The sequence below is a fragment of the Tenrec ecaudatus genome, chromosome 12 (genome assembly GCF_050624435.1).
Source record: "Tenrec ecaudatus isolate mTenEca1 chromosome 12, mTenEca1.hap1, whole genome shotgun sequence".
Taxonomy (NCBI): Eukaryota; Metazoa; Chordata; class Mammalia; order Afrosoricida; family Tenrecidae; genus Tenrec; species Tenrec ecaudatus.
The window spans coordinates 112,241,378-112,262,051 of record NC_134541.1 but is presented as its reverse complement, the minus strand read 5'-3'; the positions used below and the strand labels follow the sequence as shown (position 1 = coordinate 112,262,051).

Here is a 20,674-nt window from a genome sequence, read left to right as displayed (position 1 = left end):
AGGGTCATCTATTAGATGCATTGTTGACTTGATGAGCCGCTTTTTCTTGAGGGGGGAAACAATGTCATCACTCTAAATGCATGCCCAGCTGAAGAGGCATTCCAGACCCATGGGCTCTGGAGTTTGAGACTGTGGGGGGCCCTCTCGGCCCCCCCAGCTATTTGCTCATGAGCTGTGGGCCTTGCCTGTCTGTCCTAGGGCGTTTGCCAAGAGGCAGCAGCAGCTGACCGCCATGAAGGTCATCCAGAGGAACTGCGCCGCCTACCTCAAGCTGCGGAACTGGCAATGGTGGAGACTCTTCACCAAAGTGAGTGCCCTTGCTCCCTGAGCCGCGCTCCCTTCTCCATCCTCGCTCCCCCATCCCCCTGTGAGCTCTGGGCCTGAGCAGGCCTTTGTCTTGGACATATAGTACAACTGAGGCCTGCACACAGTTCCAGAACAGCCGGGACCCTTCCATCTGCCCTTGATGGCCCTGTCCGCTTCCCACCTGCTCCCGCCACCTCCCTAGCCTGTGGCCACCACTTCTGTCACTTTGTCATTTCAAAGAGGTTATGTAATTGGAGGTATACAGTATGTGATGTATGAGGATTGGCTTCTTTTTTTTTAAACCCAGGACAATGAATGGTTCCTTTTTATAGGAAGAAGGAGCCCTATGACAGAGTGCCTTAAGTATTAGACTAATAACCAAAGGTTGGTGGTTCAATCCCACCAGGCTCCCTGTGGGAGAGAAATGAGGCTGTCTGCTCCGGTAAAGATGGAGCACCTTGGAAACTCAGTGGAGGATTTCTCCTTCATCCTAGAGGGTCTCCTGGCCCTTGGTGCCCTTTTCTGTTGCTCATTTTTGCACAAGGTGTCACGTGCCCCCCCCACCCCCTGTCAAATGGGTTTGTGCCTCGTGGGGGCGGTCTTGTTCATTGCAGCTGGTTGGCAGCATCCCCGGTCTGTACCTGCTAGACGCTCGTGGCCTCCCAGCCCCCATTTGTGACACCCACAAATGTCCCCCAGAGAGAGCCACATGTCCCCCGGGGGGGGGGGGGGGGGACAGCACTAGCTACCAAGCACTGTTCTGATGTATTACAATGAGGGCGTATTCCTTCCGACCACCCTAACCAATGACGATTGGACCTGTGCGTGCAGGTGAAGCCGTTGCTGCAGGTGACACGGCAGGAGGAGGAGATGCAGGCCAAGGAGGATGAGCTGCAGAAGATCAAGGAGCGGCAGCAGAAGGCAGAGGGCGAGCTCAAGGAGCTGGAGCAAAAGCACACCCAGGTGCCCGCCCGGGTCGCAGGACTGGGGCGGGGAGGGAAGCTGCGCCCTCTGTCCCTCTGGGCTCACCAGCCCTGTCCCCGGCCCTCGCACAGCTGGCCGAGGAGAAAAACCTGCTTCAAGAGCAGCTGCAGGCCGAGACAGAGCTGTACGCAGAGGCCGAGGAGATGCGGGTCCGACTGGCAGCCAAGAAGCAAGAGCTGGAGGAGATCCTGCACGAGATGGAGGCCCGCCTGGAAGAGGAGGAGGACCGGGGCCAGCAGCTGCAGGCTGAAAAGAAGAAAATGGCCCAGCAGATGTTGGTGAGGCATTAGCGGGGCTTCCCTGTAGTCCCGTGGGGTGGGCCACAGGGTGGAGGAGGACACCAAGGCTTGAAGAAAGAGGCCTTCTGCTTAAGGTCTCCCCAAGAGCTGGGTTAGAACACAGGTCTCCACCAGAGCCCGCTGGGCTCTACTGCCCTGCCGGCCAGAAACTTCACTCGCCCTCTCTCTTCATAGCGCTCCCGGTGGAGAGTGCTTCCATGAGTTGTTGATTGAACTGCCAAGAAATCACCCCAACACTTCGCTTAAAACCAGTTACTATCCCAACCTAGTTCCTATGGATCAGGAAATTGGGAGCAGCCTGGCTGAGTAGCTGGGGCCCCAGGTTTCTCGTGAGGTTGGGGACAAGGTGGTGGCTGGGCTGTAGTTCTACGAAGGGGGCCTGGAGGCTCCGTGTCCACCACGGCTAACTGCCATGGCGGGAGGCCTCTGTTCCTGCTCCGTGTGGTACTCCTTGGTGCTGCTTGGGCAGCTGAGTCTATGCAGAAGCCCAAGCCAATGATTCAAGAGAGAAAGCAGAGGGGCATACATGTGCCTTTTGTGTGTGTGTTAGGCAGGGTTCTGTAGAGAAACAAAACCAAGGCAGTTATGATTTTATAGATATAAGAGGATTTCTAGTGGTATAATTATATAAAATTACATAGAACACAATTCCATAGATAGAATATGTAGATATAAGATGATTGTATAGATATATCTATAGTTATATAATTATATAGATATAAAAGGATTTATATCTATGTAACTGTGTATATGATCTATATAATTACATATATATATACAGCGAGAATGAATGTAACAGCCAATTCGCCCACACAGCAGTACAGAGGGCTCAGTTCAACTCACTTTCATGGAACAGTTAATATACTGAAAGTCCTTCAACTCACGTGGACTGCCAGGTCCAAGGTCAAGGAAGCAGACAGTGGAGTCCTCCCTCGAGCAAGGCAGGCAGAATCTTCCCTTGGGCAGCAAACAGCAGGGGGGGTCAGCAATAGTCAGTAGCCTGGGAGCTTAGCCAAGCAGGCCTGGATGGGATATTGAGCTTCAGCAGCGCAAGGCGACAGGATCCACTAGCCTCAAACTCAAGCAATGTGTGCACCAGCAGCATGGCGAAGCAGGTCTTGAAGGAGCCTCAAGCTCATGGGTTGGCTTGGCCTCCAGGTAGTGTAACACACAGGTTGAGGCAGAGAACTAGCTAAAGCAGCAGCACGCTGGTCCGCTGGTCAGATCACCAGAGAACAAGAGACAGGGGTGGGCCTTGCAGAGTCATTTATCTCTTTGCCCTCCAGTCAAACTGTGACCTAATTAATCCCACATTTCCTATTGGCCAGGTTGGCACAATAAATCTATCAGAGCATCCCATCTTGGCCGTTAGACTAAGACTTCCTCTTCATGTCTTAGAAATCAAGGCACTAAGTCCAGCTCGCCCTCATGGTGAGAATGTTGAATAGGTTCTTCCTGTTGAAGGGAGTCATGCCCAAGAATCTCTGGACTGTGGTAAAGGTGGGGGTGGGGTGGGGGTCAGGGAGAGTTCAGTACGTAGAATGCTGACACAGGGTGAGGCATACTATCATGCCATTCCATAGTCATTCTCTGGCCAATAGAACGGGAGCTGGTTTTGCTCCATTTGCCTCCCCCCTGCTCCCCCAAAATGAAAAAACTAGTAATATGTGACACTAACCTAAAACCAAACCCACGGCTGTTGAGTCGGTTTTGAGTCACAGTGACCCTGTCGGCTCTTCCTATGCCCATTTTATAGACAAGGAGACTGAGGCGCCACGAGGCAGAGTGGCTTGCCCAAGCCTTTCCTTTCCTACGAGTGGAGACGGCGGTGTACTGGGGGGGGGTGGGGGTTGAGGCCCACTCTTGGTACTGACTCACTCCCCAGATTTCCCTGAGGGAGAGTTTGGGTTAGACAAGGCCGCGCGTACGCCCCCCCCCCCCCCCCCCGTCTCTCTCAGGACCTGGAAGAGCAGCTGGAGGAGGAGGAAGCTGCCAGGCAGAAGCTACAACTTGAGAAGGTCACAGCGGAGGCCAAGATCAAGAAACTGGAGGATGACATCCTGGTCATGGATGACCAGAACAATAAGCTGTCAAAGGTGAGCGTGGTGGGACTTCTGCCTTAAAACCAGGACACCCCTCTTCAGCCAAACACACCCAGAGACCAAAGGCTAAGCACCGAGTTGCCTCCCAGCAGTGACAGACAGGATGGCCTGGGAACCGTGTGTGCATTGACCTGGATGGGTCCCAGCCATGCCAGAGCTGCTGAGGAGTGATTTGCACAAACATCAGAGCCTCTCCCAGGTTCCACTAACTGCTATTTGCATTTGCTTGGGACTAAGCGGTTTCCAGGATCTGGGGGGCTTTCAGTGCAAATGATGGGCAAGTTTACAGCAGATCACGCCCGAAACCACGAGACCATCCCACTGAGGGGCAGACGCTTTTAGTTCTTTGAGTCAATGTCAAACCGCACACCTACTGTGAGTCAGGCCCTGTGCTAGGTGGGGGAGGTGCCTGGGGAGATAGGTGGGAGGGAGGAGGGCAGGTCAAAGCACATTCCTGCTACGGCTCTGGCTCCGGTCCACATAGCACAGATCCTTCCAAATGACAGGTGCACTTTGTCTCTGTGATCGGTGAGTGTCTGCAGACACACTCTCTCTGCAGACTTGTCTTAGTGGAATGCATTCAAAGTGGAGGTCCAACCCAGACAGTGTCTTCCAAGGGAGTCTGCTGGGCCCCTTCCGTTCAAAGCAGAGAGAAACGTCAAAAAAAACAAAACTGCTCACCTTCCTTGTTTTGCTTTTTCTCCGCCCCCTGCTCCCCCAAAGGAGCGAAAACTCCTTGAAGAGAGAATTAGCGACTTAACGACAAACCTGGCGGAAGAAGAAGAAAAGGCCAAGAATCTCACCAAGCTGAAGAACAAGCATGAATCTATGATCTCAGAACTGGAAGGTAATCCGACTTCCCTGAAGGGGTCTGAGTGGAGATTTTTAAACAGGAGGACAATCAGAAAGCCCATCTAAGAGTGGCAGATTCTTTCCAGAGAGTTCCAGGGCGAATCAAGCTCCCAAATGATCCTTTACCCCCAGAGAGCCAGCCTGTTCCTGTTGAGTGAACTCTCTCTCCCAGGGACCCGACAGGTATACAGGTTAACAACAGCAGTCAGTCACAGGACAGATCTGGATGCTGCGATTCCTGTGAACAATCTAGAATAGGCAAATGTGTCACGACCCAAAGGAGGCCTGGTGGCACCGTGGTTAAAGCACTCAGCCGCTCGCCGAAAGGCAGGCAGTTGGAACCCACCAGAAAGATGAGACTCTGTGAGGATCACATCTCAGAGACCCCAGTGGGCCGTTGTGCTCCATCCTAGAGGGCGGAAGTGAGTCGGAATCCACTTAACGGCAGTGGTCTGGTTTTGTTGGTTTTAAGGAGTCCAGAGCTCGTGATTGACTCCCTGGAACTCCTGCTCAGGGAGCTCTGAGCTTCTGGGAAGGGTGATGGAAAGATTTGGAATTGGATCTTGATGGGGGCTGCATCACATGATAACTATCATTAATGCCACCGAGCTGTACAGATACAACATGTTGAAATGGTAAATGTTTGCTATTTATATTTTTCCGACTCACAGCAGCCTTGCTGGTCAGGGCAGAAATGTCTCTGTGGGTTTCCAAGACTGTAATTCTTTATGGACATAGAAAGCCTCGTCTTTCTCCTGAGGAGCAGCTGGTGGTTTTGAACGGCTGAATCTGTGGTTAGCAGCCCCATACATAACCACTCTGCCACCAGGGCTCCTGTTATTTGTACTTTTGAAGGAAGCTTTTCTGTATTTGGAGGGGAATAGACTTTCCTCATAGGCTAATGGTCTCGGGGATGTGGTTGGCGGTGGGGGCAGTGGGGTCCTATCCCCGGAGCGGAAGGAGCCTCTGGTGGCTTCCACTCCTGACGAGCCCCTGGCTCTTCACAGTGCGTCTCAAGAAGGAGGAGAAGAGCCGGCAGGAGCTGGAGAAGCTGAAGCGGAAGTTGGAAGGTGAGGCCAGCGACTTCCACGAGCAGATTGCCGACCTCCAGGCTCAGATCGCCGAGCTCAAGGTGCAGCTGGCCAAGAAGGAGGAGGAGCTGCAGGCGGCCCTGGCCAGGTAACACACCGAGCACAGGCACTGCCACTGTACGTCCACGTGTCCCTGGTGGGGGTGGCGCAGGGTCAGACCACCAGTGAGCCTCCCCAACCCTGCCCATACCCTTGCCATACACCAATAACCCGCTCCTTGTCCTGGTATCCAGCAGTTCCCCCCGCCCCCCACACCCATTCTGACCTAAGCTGACTGTGGCGGTGGCCCCCATTGCTGCAGTGCCGTCTCCTTGCATGAAGTACAGTCACTGTGTTGAGCAGCCTGCATCCCACGCTCTCCCTGCAGAGCTGTCCCCCGCCCCTTCCTCACTCTGTCCCCCATGCACCGATCTTGGTCGAAACCCAGAGCGAGTTCTTTGTCGGCGGTGGTTTCTAATGAACAGTTTGATTGACACTTCATCCTCATGCCACCCATCCCAGTCGTTCAGTCCTATGGAGAAGAGCCGTCCAATCATCACCACCATTAATTTTAGACGCGGTCTTCTTCCTGGCCCTCGCTGTTATTCGTAGGGAGTTTTCCTTGGGGAAATTCCGGGACCAACACTTCCCCCCCTCACCCCCTTCCGACTGCAGCCCACTCTGTCCCCAGGTCCCACCTCCACCCACCCAGCAGGGGGAGGGCCCTGGCTCAGACAGCTCCCCAGGCGTTGCGTGGAGCACACTCTCAGCAGGCAAGCAAAGGGAAGAAGTCACTTCCATTCGCAGACAGCACCCATGAAACCCTGCCTGTAAACTGGGCCAAGGTCCTCAGGGACACACGTGGTGTGCCCTCAGCTACTCACCGAAAGGTGATGGTTCAAACCCACCCCTTCCCCGGAACCACAAAAGAAAGGCATGGTCGTCTGTACCGTACCTAGGACAGACACCCTGTTGTTGACCCACGGGGTCACCGGGAGCACAAACGCACTCAGTGGAAATGGGGGGCTCTGTGTCTGCCTGTGTACCAGGCAGGCACCTTGCTCCGCGAGAGTGGTGGCTTGTATTCCATCAACACAGCCCCTCCCGTGGCCTGCTTCTTATACTAAGTGAGAACTGGACACTCGGTTCCACTGGAAGTACCACGCAGCCACACAGAGCAGAAGGGGGCCTCTCTCTGTCTGGAGCCACCAGTGAGATGCATTTTGATGTCCATGGGATAAGAGTGTGTGGTTCCAGAAACACCTGTGGCCGTGTTGGGAGATGGCAGGGGCCTTAATCCTGGGGGGTGCTGCCCGTAGGCTGGAAGATGAGATGGCGCAGAAGAACAATGCTCTGAAGAAGATCCGGGAGCTGGAGGGCCTTATCTCGGACCTCCAGGAGGACCTGGACTCTGAGCGGGCTGCGAGGAACAAGGCTGAGAAGCAGAAGCGAGACCTGGGGGAGGAGCTGGAGGCACTGAAGACGGAGCTGGAGGACACGCTGGACAGCACTGCCACCCAGCAGGAGCTCAGGTGAGAGCCGGGGACGAGGTGGCACGGCCCCAGAGCAAATCCCGACTCACGGGACCTCGTGGGCGCTGCATTGATCTTCCTGTGTCCAGCTTGCTCTCCTAAGAGGACGACTGTTTTAGATTTTACTTTGCCTCCTAACAATAGTTCATGCTCAAAGACAACCAGGAAAATTACCCACAGCTCACACTGTGGAGTCTGTCCTTCCGTCCTGCTGCACGCAGTCATCTAGCCGGTCAGTCCTTGGTGGTGCAGACGGTGAGTGCGCTTGGTACCCAAATGGTCTCAAGGTCAAGCCCACTCCGTGGTGCTGCAGAAGAAGGTCCTGGTAATCTACTTTCAGGGAAAAGCAGCCACTGAAAACCCCGTGGAACACATTTCTACTCACACACGCACATGCACACACATGCGTGCACACACAGTAGTGTCAGGCGTCAGAGTTGAGGGCATCCTTGTTTTCCATCTAAGTTTTTGTGTTCAATTTCTAAAAACTACATCTTTCTATACAAGGTTGCTGGGAGCTGGTAAGCACCTAACGGCAATGAGTTTGCTTTTTGGTTACTTCTCCATCCATATATATGTGTATACATCCATTCATACATAAGGCTGTACATGTGTGTACACACACATGCCTGCATAGACATATACGCATGCATGCATGCACGCATACATACATGTGCACACATATATACATGCTTTTCAATTCCATTTCACATGAACTTTTTAAAAGTCCTCATGTATGTATGTATATGTGCATGTGTGTACACATGCATGTATGTGTATGTATACTGAAGTAGAATTATCCAGGAAATTTTGTATGTGTCTTAGTGTTTCATTTCTAAAATCCTGTTGATCACATTCGGGTTTGGGGAGTCAAGAGTCACCGCAGACAGGCAGCAGGCAGAGCACCCAGATCACTATCCAGGTGACCGATGCTGCTCCAGCAACACGGGGTCCTTTGTTCGTTCAACAAACACGGTCACACCTGTGAGAACTGCAGTCTATGGACCCACCTCCTTTCTCTGGGACTCTCCACAGCAGGGTGCCGTCTGAGCACCTTCTTGGCATTTTTTTTTTCTGGTGGAAAATATTGGTGGCTTCCTTCCCTGGCAGGTTTCTTCCCTCCTCAGTTTCCTGTGTCTGCAGGTTTGACTATAAGCGAGCATATTCTGAGTATCTCTCATGTGTCAGCATATGCCGGCATTGTGTGCCCTGAGATACATCCTCACTCCTGGGTTTGTGCTGCATCCCTGCCCCATGCCTGGAGGCTACAGCACCACAGTCCACCACCCAGAGCCCGGGGCAGTACGTAAAAGCTCAGACTTGCGTTCAGAATCTGGCTCACTCATGTGTTGATTGAGAGTCCTCTAGTAGATTGCCTCATGGGCAGGCCACTCACTGCCCCCAGCCTTATTCTTCTTGTCATACCTGCCTCTGAAGAGTCTGTGGAGACTCAAGCAGATGGTGTGTCTAAAGCACTTAGCTCAGGGCCTGGCTCAGAGTCAAACATAACCACTCAAGCGCGACCAGTTGCCTGTCTGTCTGTCCCGACTCACAGTGACCCCGTGTTTCTGGCAGAACTGGGCTCAGTTTGATTCTCAGTGGCTGGGTTTCCAGAAGTCGCCTCCCAGGCCTTCTTCCCAAGGAGTCTCTGGGTAGATTCAAACTGCCACCCTTCAGGTTTGTAGCCAAGCGCTTCATCCTTTGCACCACCCCGGGCGGAGCTCCGTGTCAACGTCATTGGTGCTCTGAACAGCAGTGACACAGCGCTGACTGGCATTGTTTCCTTTACTGGTTCGATGGACCTGTGAGATATGCTGGGGAGGCAACGTGATGTATCGCTGTTTTATAGCTGAGGACATTTGAGGTCCAGAGAGTGAGCGACTTTCCCAGTCACCTGACATCCGGCGGGGAAAGTGAAGTTCATGAGTTGGGTAGAGCTCCGGTTCCTGCGCCGACACAGCACTGAGCACCCCTCTGCTTCTCCCCAAATACACCCTCTCGGTCTCCTCCCATCCAGGGCCAAGAGGGAGCAGGAGGTGACTGTGCTGAAGAAGGCGCTGGATGAGGAGACACGGTCCCACGAGGCGCAGGTCCAGGAGATGAGGCAGAAGCACACGCAGGCCGTGGAGGAGCTCACGGAGCAGCTGGAGCAGTTCAAGAGGGTGAGCCGGGGAGTCGGGCCATGAGCAGCCGGCCAACAGTCTCCAAGAACCAGACCAGGGCCCGGGGGGCGGGTTCCTGAGTGGCACAGAGTGGAGCTCTCTGGCCCTTGGAACCCATCCAGAAGCATCTGCAGAGAGGTCATTCTGACTCAGTCGCCCCGTACATCGCCACGGCGGGAGCAGCCTCATCTCTCGCCCAAGGAGCAGCTGGGGGCAGGATTTGAACTGCTGACCTAGTTGTTGGCAACCCAACACGTATCCCACCGTGGCACGAGGGCTCCTTTGGGCTGATTTCATTTCGCCCGGGGCACTGCTAACAATGCAGAGTTCGAATCTCACCCTCAACCCTGTTGGTGGCCACACTTTGGAAAGCACTAAAGAGGCTCAGCTCGCCCCAGCCTGCCCGTGCTTGGCCGTGTCCACTGTCAGCGGAATCTGAATACTAACCATCTACGTTGTGTCCTGTTGTCAGGAGAGACCAGTCTGGAGAAGGACTTCATGTTTGGTAGCGGGGGGCAGGGCAGGGGGCGCAGCAAAAAGAGGAAGGCCCTTAATGAGACCGTGCCCGTAACAACGGGCTCAAACACAGGGACAATTGCTGAGGGTGGCGCAGGACAGGACAGTGTTGCGATCTGTTATGCGTAAGGGCGCTATGAGTCAGAACCGACTCGCCGGCACCGAACAAGAACCACATTTTTCTCAATGCTGTCTATATTTTATACAAATATGACTCTTTTGTGTGTGTGCCATTTATGTTGCTAGGTGCCGTCAGGTCAGTTCTAACTCGGGGCAAACCCTGCACGCACACCTGAACAAACAGCTCCGCGGGCCCTGTCCCGTCCTCCCAGTGCCCCCATGCGCACGCGCATTGTGGCAGCCCTGTGTCAGTCCGTCTCCCTGAGGTCTTTTCCTGGTTCACAGACCCTATCCCAGCACGATGTCTTTCTCCCGGGACAGGTCGCTTCTACACTAATGTATGATATGCCTTCCCCCTTTCAGCGAATTCCTATACTAATGTATAATGTCTGATATACATTTCCCCCTTTCAACGATTTTCCCTTAAAAAAAAGAGAAACCCTTTATTAAAAATATACCTTCTGAATAATTAGCCCTCAACGCAATAGTCTGCTGGTGCCCGAGAAAACAGGGAGTGCTGGGGTCTACAGCTACGGCAAACTGGGCCGGCCACTCCTTAGATCAGGTGGACTGTACCTTGCAGGGCGGTAAGACTGGTTCCCAGATTTTTTTTATGTCGGAATTATTGAGGTATGTTTTTTGCAGCGAGCTCATGATCAGGGTTTGCGTGCAGGGCAACCTTGCCCGTTATTTCCGTACCAATTCTGTTTTTTACATGTTGCTAATTTTTTCCCGTTTGGCGGATTTAATGTTAAGCCTGGGTTTTGGTGCCAGCTGACACAGAGGTTTGCCTCCCAGCAGTGGACATGCAGCAGCCTTCTCTGAGTTTCTGAAGCAGGCTCCTCTTCCAGTAGGATTCCTTCCCTGCTCAACAAACTGCTTCCCCAGAGGCAGGAAGAAATCACCTCCGAGTGCCCCCCGCCTACCCTTCCCATCTTTAGCTCTTGCCAAGGCGGCCAGCCCCAGCCCAGGAGGCTGGAGAGCCCACGCAGGAGAGTGAGCTGGCAAGGCAGCCCCGAAAGGCTTTCCACTCAGCTGTCTGGCTGCCACATTTGGGCCAGATGAATGCCCTGCCAGTGCAGAAGCTGCAGAGTGGGCATGAGAGCCACGAACACAGGAGGTCCAGACCTGACTGAGCCTTCACAGGGCTCCTGCCCTGGCCATCTTCACTTGAGGCTGGCACCCTGTGACCTGGGCCTACTGGGTGATGGCCCCTGTCCCTTGTGGGGCCAACCTGTGCTTGGGCTGTGGGGGCCCTGCTAGCAGGCCGCCAGCATCACTGGGCAGACAGAGATCAGCTTCAAGGGACTCCAATGCTCCTGGGTGCAGCCACGAACTTCCCCATAGAAATCACAGCTTCAATATTATTTCCAATGACCACGGTACTGCCAACTCAGCCCAGGAATTCTGACCTTGACTATACCTTTATTATACAAACAAGATCAAAAGTAACATTTCAGATGATTGAATGAGGGTGGGCGAGGCCCAAGTTCACTTGTGGGAACATCGGGAGACCTGTGCCACGTATGCATGGGTGATGCGGTCCCAGGATTGCCACGTATGCATGGGTGATGCGGTCCCAGGACCTTTTCATGTAATGTCCTCACTTATGCTCATTTTACGTGTGCTGTTGACCCGGGTGTGCTATTTGTAAAAGACATGTGGCACAGTCAAATACACTGGTTTTAAACGTATAGCTCAATGCAATCTGACAACTTCATACTCTTGGGTAACCACATTCACGGTCATGATATGGAACATTAGATTTTTCTTTTAAAAAGACAATTTGGGGATGGAGATTTTTATGCTAAATTTCTTTATTGAAATGCTGGCAACAAATTGAAAATTGGGAGGGGGCTGGTAGGGAGTACAGACTGAACCAAACAGGGCATGAGGAACGTTCCGGTATAGCGTTGGGATGCCAGTTTGCAGTTTTAGGAAGACAGGATCTCTGAGATTTTTGCCAGCCAGCTTGTCCTGCACCCGCTGGGTCCCTGGATCTGTCCTCTGGTGAGGCAAAGGCAGGGAGGGTGCCCAGAGTTACCATCCTCCCACTCTCTCCGGGCCACAGCAGTCACGCCCTCCGTGCCTTCTGCTTGCTTGGCCAGGCGAAAGCCAACCTAGACAAGAACAAGCAGACGCTGGAGAAGGAGAACGCGGACCTGACCGGGGAGCTGCGGGTCCTGAACCAGGCCAAGCAGGAAGTGGAGCACAAGAAGAAGAAGCTGGAGGTGCAGCTGCAGGAGCTGCAGTCCAAGTGCAGCGACGGGGAGCGGGCCCGCGCCGAGCTCAACGACAGGGTCCACAAGCTGCAGGTGAGGAGCCTGGGCCCAGTGCCCAGCCGCCGCCGGAGGAGGCAGGCAACCTGAAGTGCCTTTGGCTGTAAAAGCAAGCTGGTTTCCTCTAGTTACATTCCTGGAGGGGAAGTTCTGCTACTCAATGTCCGCTTTTAAAACCTTCGTTTGCTCTTTCGAGCAGGGTCTGAGCCCCTCCTGTGTGCTAGGCACCGTGTTGACTCCTGAGATGCGATAGTGGGATATCCTTGCACTGTCCTTAAGCCTGACTGAGCTCCACCCGGGGGGGTAGAGGATATTCTAACCACAGCGTGAGAATGTATGTAAGATTATGCTGGCCTGGGGAGGTACGAACTGTACTAAGTATACACTAGGCCTAGTTTAGGAGCAAGAAGAGTCAGGGAAGGCTTCCCCTAGAGAGATGGAGAGTAGACATCTAACGGGGGCAGCATGTGCAAAGGCCCAGTGGTGGGTGAAGACATGAGACAAGATCCAGGCAGGCCAGTCCGCTTAAGTAGAGTTGGGAGTGGTACCAAATGGGGCCTCAGAGGTAGGGTATGGGTAGATGGTATGGGGCCTTTGGGGCCCTGTGATCCAGAGGCTGGTCTTTACCCAGAGGGATGGAAAGTCATTGGTGGAGGTTCGACAGAGGAATGACCCGGCATGTTAGCCTCGACTGGACATGTAGCCTGACTTGCCTGTCGTGGTAGACAGTTACACTTGAACTATTGATTGTGCTTTCAGATTAGGGCAAGGGAGTGGGAGCATCAGTACGATTTTCCCAAACACGGTTGGGAGCAGAGGCTTTGCAGTGTCCCCAAGGGCCAGAGCCAAGCTGATTTGCCAATTGTCATTGACCATGGGAACAGACAGGCTGGATAGAGGCCTGTGTACCTCCAGAGTGGAGTGCAAGGCAGAGAAAACAGTAGTTTTCTTTGGTTTTTGCATTTGTCTCAAGCCATTCTGGATCAATTAAAAAAATGGGACCCCGGTTGATGGTCAGAAGTGCTCCTTTCTAGGGAGGTGGGGGGAGGGGCGTGTGGAAATGAGGAGCTGATACCAAGGGCTCCAGTAGAAAGAAAATGTTTTGAAAACGATGATGGCAACATATGTACAAATGTGCTTGACACAATGGATGGATGGATTGTGATAAGAGCTGTAAGAGCCCCCAATAAAATGATTTTTAGAAAGATCTTTAAAAAAAGTAAAGAAGGCTCCTTTCCATCGTTACGGGGTCCGGTCCAGCGCATCTCTCCGTGTCTGGGCGCTCAGACCTACCGCTTCATCTTTGCCCATCTTGGGAGGGACCCAGGATCCATTTAGGGAGGCCAGGGCCCAGTCAATACAGCTTAACATTCTAGCAGGTCCTTGGTGCCAAAGCACCCAGCTTGTAGGCCCTGGATGTCGCTTGGAGACAGCGTTTAATACCTCTGGGTATTCTCTCGATAGGTGGACAGCAAAACTCCTGTGTGGTGCAGCCATGGGGGGCGGGGTTGGGGGGTAAGGGTGCCTCATCCTACACAGCAGGGATCCTGTGCTAGAGGCCCTGACTAACCACACTCTCTTGGTGCCCCCAGAATGAAGTGGAGAGTGTCACCATCATGCTCAACGAGGCGGAGGGCAAGGCCATCAAACTGGGCAAGGACGTGGCATCCCTCAGCTCCCAGCTCCAAGATACTCAGGTGAGTAGCCAACCCCATCATCCAGGGGTAGGACCTTCTAGAGGTGGATCACCGGCACCTCTGTGTCCTGTTCGTAGGAGCTGCTTCAAGAAGAGACGCGGCAGAAGCTCCATGTGTCCACCAAGCTCCGCCAACTGGAAGACGAGAGGAACAGCCTGCAGGACCAGCTGGATGAGGAGATGGAAGCCAAGCAGAACCTCGAGCGCCACATCTCAACCCTGAACATACAGGTGCGGGCTCCAGGTGCACGCTCCTCACGGGGCCTCTCAGATTCGGTCTGGGACCCGGGGTCCTCCAGTGGAGATGGCGTGTGTTCTTAGAGTAGAAGCCGGGCCTCATTGGCTTGCTGGCGGTGGCTGCTGTTGCTATGGGGTTTCTTCCACAAGAAGATAGCAGCCTTCACTGCTCAGGGTCACGCGGTGGCGGGGTGGGTGGGGCAGGGACAGGGAACCCTCACGGCCTTCTTCTCACCCCACCTTGGACTCTGCCCTTTCAGCTCTCTGATTCTAAGAAGAAGCTGCAGGACTTCGCCAGCACCGTGGAACTCATGGAAGAGGGCAAGAAGAGGCTCCAGAAGGAGATGGAAGGCCTCACCCAGCAGTTCGAAGAGAAGGCGGCCGCCTACGACAAACTGGAAAAGACGAAAAACAGGCTGCAGCAGGAGCTGGATGACCTGGTCGTTGATTTGGACAACCAGCGGCAGCTCGTGTCCAACCTGGAGAAGAAGCAGAAGAAGTTTGATCAGGTAGGGGCAGCAGTGCCCTCTCCTTGGGTCTCTGTGGCTGGTGGCGGGGACCCGGTTTGCATCGGCGTGGCATCCAGTGTGGCTGGTGCGGTCCCATCTGTGTCCCGTCCCTCGGGTTGGCCGGAAGCGGTGGAAGGCCGTCTGGCTTGGCATGGCCGTAACCCATCAGGCTACTAGACCAGAGGGAGATGCAGCAGAGGCGCCTCAAGAACTGCGCGCTTCTCTGCCTACCACTCCCCGGGCCGTCTGCAAACGCAGTCTCGTCTAGCTCTACAAGGAAGAAGGCTCTTTTGTCCATTCGTTTCGTTCCCTTGACACTTAGTCAAGTGCTTATTGAATATTCCAAACGATTCCGCGTATATCCTTCAAATACCCCATTTCGTCATGAAGAATTTCAAGCCAACAGCAGAGCTAGAGAAATTGTCCAGTGAATACTACCCACCTGTACTGCCGCCACCTGGATTCAGGTCTTAACAAGTTGCTGGATCTGCTCTATCTCATAAGGATGAAACCTATCGTCCGTGTCTCATCTAACCGCATGCATTTCACAGTCACTTACAGATGGCTCCGCACATTCTCACTTGTTCTGGTATCAGGAACCCAGAACTCAAAGCTCACGGCCATCGAGTCGATGCCGACCCACAGAGACCCATAGGGCAAGGTAGAGCTGCCCCTGTGAGTTTCCGAGGCTATAACTCCTTTGCTTTTTACGATCATTTTATTGGGGGCTCTTACAACTCTTGTTATAATCCATACATCAGTTGTATCCGACATATTAGTATCTATATTGCCATCGTTCTGAATTTAACTCTTTAGGGGAGTAGAAAGCCCCGTTTTTCTCCCACAGAGTGGCTTGTGGTTTCAAACCGCCATCCTTGTGGATCCTAACCCATTGCATAACCACTATGCCACCAGGGTTCCTTTATTATAATCATGCTTCTCTCAAAGTAAAAGGTTTGTGCACAGTGAAAGGACTCTGATACACACATACGCCTCTGTGATCTAAACAATCAACTTTTAACCCATTTTACCCAAATGCACTAAATGTGATTAAATTTAGAGGTAACGCAATGTTGTTTTTTCCCTCCTAAAAACCAGTGTCTGGATTGTACTATAGATCACCCACCATTCCAGGTGGCCGTGGTAGGCTGGGCTTCCACAAGCCACCTCCATTTCTTCGTTTTCCCATCAGCCATCCCTTCTTATGCCAGCATGTCTTCTTGCTTCATTAGCTAAGTGGAGGGATGTGGTTGCTTCCTGTCACACAGTGTAGGGTTTCTGTGTGGACGGTGCTTTACTGGCAGAACTCTGGAAGTTTGGTCTTTGGATGGTACGGTGTAAAATGCATTGCTCCATCTTTGGGGAGACGAATTGGCTCCCAGATGGTCTGTCCCTGGACAGCTGGGTGCATTTCCACCCACACACTCCCCATCATTTCCCTACTTAGGCTGACGGGGCACACTCAGGAAGCCATTCATGGCCACGAGACAACAAAAGAATTCAGTGGCCTTTGGCAAAATGGGACGTTACTCGACTGTGACCCAATTAACATGGGCAGTGTTGGTGTTGCACAGCCGATTCTGGAGTTCAAAGGCAAGGAGGTTATAAACCACGTCTGTAGGTGACTTAGCCCCGCACTTGGACAAGTCCAGGAGCACACAGGGCTTCTTCCCCATAGGATGGCGCCCAACCTCGGATGTGCTCAGATGGGCTCACCACGGGGTCTTGTGTGGTTTTGCAGCTGTTAGCCGAGGAGAAGAACATCTCTTCCAAATACGCGGACGAAAGGGACAGAGCCGAGGCGGAAGCCCGGGAGAAGGAGACCAAGGCCTTGTCCCTGGCCCGGGCTCTTGAGGAAGCCTTGGAAGCCAGAGAGGAGCTCGAGAGGACAAACAAGATGCTCAAAGCCGAGATGGAAGACCTGGTTAGCTCCAAGGATGATGTGGGCAAGAATGTAAGTGATGCTGTGTCATTTTGATTCTTCCATCTTTCAGACCAGCCTCTCTGGTCCTAAGCCATGACTGAGGGATTCAGGGAGTTCCTCAGTTACTCCGGTGGGAGCAGTTTGGTCCTGCAGTCAGGGTTGAGGACAAGGGGAAGGCTCTGGGCTGTGCTCTCATGGGGTCATCTTGATTCCTAGCCAGACAGCCTGCAGGCAAAGTCACCCATTGACTTTGAGCTGGGGGGGGAGGGGGAAAGGGGTGGGTGGAATTGACCTCTCTGAGGTGACGGTCCCAGTGGAGTCAGTCATCCCATAAAAAGGGCTCCTGCTCTGCCTGAAGGTCCATGAGCTGGAGAAGTCCAAGCGTGCCCTGGAGACCCAGATGGAGGAGATGAAGACGCAGCTGGAGGAGCTGGAAGATGAGCTGCAGGCGACGGAAGATGCCAAGCTGCGGCTGGAGGTCAACATGCAGGCCCTCAAGGGCCAGTTCGAGAGGGAGCTCCAGGCTCGCGATGAACAGAACGAAGAGAAGAGGAGACAGCTGCAGAGGCAGGTAATCCACGCCGGGTGGGGAAGGAAGGACGGCCTGCCCCATCCATCCCCTCCCTACCACCACTCCCACCACTCGCAGGCCTGGCCCACCCTGTCCCTGTCTCCACAGTGAGATGCCCCATGGGGCGGGTGGCTGGGGGGCAGATGGGGTTGGCTGGCGGCAGTCAAGCGCAGAGCCCAGCAGCACCCGGCACCCTCTGCACTCAGCTGCACGAGTATGAGACTGAACTGGAAGACGAGCGAAAGCAACGGGCACTGGCAGCCGCTGCCAAGAAGAAGCTGGAAGGGGACCTGAAGGACCTGGAGTTCCAAGCCGACTCGGCCATCAAGGGGAGGGAGGAAGCCATCAAGCAGCTCAGGAAACTGCAGGTGGGCAAAGCAGGTCTGCCTTTAGTGTCTGCCCCGCTGGGCTTCCTCCAGCCCCACTGAGCTGTCCTCTCCTGCCCTGCCGAAGCCGCTGCCTTGGGATAGATGCTGACTCAGGGCCATGCTGTGTGTGTCAGAGTGGAATTCGGCACTGTGGGGGGGGGGTGCGTGTGCATGGTATATGTGCGTGCATGGTGTGTGTGTGTGTGGTATGTGTAAGCATGTGTGGTATATGCGTGTGTGTGCAGTGTGTATGTGCGTGGTGTGTATCGTATGTGTGTGGTGTGCATGCGTGTTGTATGTGCGTGTGTGTGGTGTATGGCAGGTATTTCTTCCAAGCCCCACCTCGGTAGATGCAAACTTTGGTTAGCCAGTTAGCCACCGAGCATATTAACCTCTGCACCACCCAAGGGCCTCCTGGCCAGGGCTGTCACTGGGCTTGCGGTCACTGCTGTCAGAGGCCAGCAGAGGCACAGCTGCTTGAGTAAGCCTGGTGGGCCCAACAGCCACCTGGCCTGATGTCCACAGCCCCGTGGGGGTTGGAGAGAGAAGCTGGGGGCATCAGGATATCTTCACCCACTGCCATCTGCTCATGCCCCCCTCCCTGCTCCCACCCCGACCCCACTCAGGCACAGATGAAGGACTTCCAACGTGAGCTGGAAGATGCCCGCACGTCCAGAGACGAGATCTTTGCCACGGCCAAGGAAAATGAGAAGAAGGCCAAGAGCTTAGAGGCGGATCTCATGCAGCTACAAGAGGTAATGCCGAGATGACGCATAAATGACAATCTACTGAGGGTTCCCGGGGGTGGCAGGGTGGGGGATGGAGGGGGAAAGTGGGGTGATGTCAGAGGGCTCAAGAAGAAAGATAATGTTTGGAAATTGTGGACGCTAACAATTGTATGTGTCCGCTTGAGATAATGGGTGTATAGATTGTTATGATGTATGTAAGGGCCCCACATAAAGTGATTTATTATTATAATATAAAAATAGAGGTAGTGCCTCCTGGTCAGAATAGCCGCTGCTTCCTGCGGCATCGTCCCCACGCCGGGTGTACACTTAACCGCTCCCCTTGCCTCATCTCACCTTCCCCACGGCTCGGTGACCTAAGAGCATTGAGAGTCACCCAGCCTCCTGATGTGCCTGTGAGCTCAGAGGAGGAGGGTTGTTCCCAGGGGCCTGCAGACTGCAGGGGCCCTGTGATGGGAGCGGACCAGGCTCCCCTGCCCCTCGGAGGACAGAAAGTATCCTTCTGGTCTCCCAGGATCTGGCTGCAGCAGAGCGGGCTCGAAAACAGGCCGATCTGGAGAAGGAGGAGCTAGCAGAGGAGCTGGCCAGCAGCCTGTCGGGAAGGTAGCGAGGAGTCCCCTGCATGGCTCCGGGATGGGGAGGGGAGAGCTCGGGAGGCCCACCCTAATGCTGAAAGTGATCGTTGGTGCCACCCAACCTTGCAGTGGTGGGGGGGGGACCACCAAGAGGCTGGGAGGGAGGCACCTTCACCCCAGTGTGAGGCCTGCTTTGAATTCCTGAGCTGTGACAATGAGCCAGGACTCTGTCCTCTGTGCCTCCGTTCTGGCCGTGGGGGCAATGGGGAGCTGGTGTGCCTGCAGTGAGCAGCCAGGCTCCGAGGCGAGGCAAGACTGGAACCCTGGTATGGCTGCCTCTTCCTTAGGAACACACTGCAGGACGAGAAGCGCCGCCTGGAGGCCCGGATCGCCCAGCTGGAGGAGGAGCTGGAGGAGGAGCAGGGGAACATGGAGGTCATGAGCGACCGCTTCCGCAAAGCCACGCAGCAGGTGGGGCTCACCGCCGGAGCAGGCCCTGATAGAGAGGGCCCAGCCCCCCATGCCCAACCTCAGCTGGTCAGCAGTGTGTATAGAGCCTGCTCCCTCCACTCCAGGGCCTTGGGGTAGAAGGTCCTCTGACCTGCTGGGTGGAGACACTCACCTCGGACACGGGAGGGCCCATGGGGGGCACCACTGAGCTTCCTGGAAGAGGCGTCTCTGGAGCTGGTGTCCGGCCAATGGAGGCAGCAGGCCCAGGCCCGTCAGCTCCGTGGCACTGCCCGGGCTTCCTCAGACAGGCTGCGTGGTCTTGGTCTTCGTCTGCAGGCCGAGCAGCTCAACAACGAGCTGGCCACAGAGCGCAGCGCGGCCCAGAAGAACGAGAGCGCGCGGCAGCAGCTCGAGCGGCAGAACAAGGAGCTGCGGAGCAAGCTCCAGGAGATGGAGGGGGCGGTCAGGTCCAAGTTCAAGTCCACCATAGCTGCGATGGAGGCCAAGATTGCGCAACTGGAGGAGCAGGTGGAGCAGGAGGCCAGGTAGGCTGGCCCAGAGACACCACACGCACCCCCAACTCCCACCCCGCCCCAGCTTGCAGGCCGCTGGCTGGTGGGAGACTGGCACGGCGTCCCCAGGCTATCAGACTGTTAGAAGCAACCAAGGACCGAGCCAAGGGCTGCTCTTGTGCCTGGCCTCCCTGCAAGCCACTCCCAAGGCACACACACGTACGTCTCCCGCTCATGCTACCTGAATGAAAGGTCCAGGTCCTCAAAGCCCGCGGGACACAGCTGGCAAGGCTTCGCAGGCCCGCCAGGAGCCCACTGAAGCCTGAAGACCCAACTCAGGCCTCCCAAACCCCTCAGCAACAGCAAATCCACTTCCTGTCTTTGTGGATTTGATCCCCCTGTTCTGGGCCCAAGACATCCCCTCCCCCCACACCCCCCTGCCACAGAGTAGATTCCGACACTCTAGGACTTCTGGGCTGCAGGTCCTTGGTGTGGATATTCTATATGGACCCAATCACAGTCCACAGGGGCTTCTAGGATCCTCCCTCGGCAAGTTTTCATGTGGCAGTGTGACCTGGTTCTTCACGCCTCACCAGCGTCTGGCCCTCCATTCTCGGGACCGGGCCCTGATTTGGGCTCGTGGGGGCACGAGGCCAGGCCAGGTTCACGTACCAGGCACTGGCCTCCTGTGTGTATAGGGAGAAGCAGGCAGCCGCCAAATCGCTGAAACAGAAGGACAAGAAGCTGAAGGAGGTCCTGCTGCAGGTGGAAGACGAACGCAAGATGGCAGAACAGTACAAGGAGCAGGTGAGCTGCTCCCCGAGCCTCCTCCCAGCAGCCTCGGCCCCAGGCCCCGCTGACCCC

General features: G+C 54.7%; 1 protein-coding gene across 2 annotated transcripts in view; it reads left to right on the top strand.

Annotated features, from left to right (window-relative positions):
* Window positions 1-20,674, top strand: part of MYH11 (myosin heavy chain 11) — a 141,868-nt gene that overhangs the window by 113,252 nt on the left and 7,942 nt on the right. For both annotated transcript variants that reach the window (XM_075564544.1, XM_075564546.1), the window contains exons 20-39: window positions 199-307; window positions 1,138-1,269; window positions 1,362-1,568; window positions 3,548-3,685; window positions 4,415-4,538; window positions 5,551-5,722; window positions 6,933-7,145; window positions 9,163-9,307; window positions 12,052-12,258; window positions 13,815-13,919; window positions 13,997-14,149; window positions 14,416-14,664; window positions 16,406-16,618; window positions 16,947-17,159; window positions 17,366-17,527; window positions 18,154-18,282; window positions 18,788-18,876; window positions 19,196-19,319; window positions 19,635-19,843; window positions 20,509-20,617. In XM_075564544.1, the coding sequence (XP_075420659.1) occupies window positions 199-307; window positions 1,138-1,269; window positions 1,362-1,568; window positions 3,548-3,685; window positions 4,415-4,538; window positions 5,551-5,722; window positions 6,933-7,145; window positions 9,163-9,307; window positions 12,052-12,258; window positions 13,815-13,919; window positions 13,997-14,149; window positions 14,416-14,664; window positions 16,406-16,618; window positions 16,947-17,159; window positions 17,366-17,527; window positions 18,154-18,282; window positions 18,788-18,876; window positions 19,196-19,319; window positions 19,635-19,843; window positions 20,509-20,617 (3,202 nt within the window). The remainder of the gene's footprint in view (window positions 1-198; window positions 308-1,137; window positions 1,270-1,361; window positions 1,569-3,547; window positions 3,686-4,414; window positions 4,539-5,550; window positions 5,723-6,932; window positions 7,146-9,162; window positions 9,308-12,051; window positions 12,259-13,814; window positions 13,920-13,996; window positions 14,150-14,415; window positions 14,665-16,405; window positions 16,619-16,946; window positions 17,160-17,365; window positions 17,528-18,153; window positions 18,283-18,787; window positions 18,877-19,195; window positions 19,320-19,634; window positions 19,844-20,508; window positions 20,618-20,674) is intronic.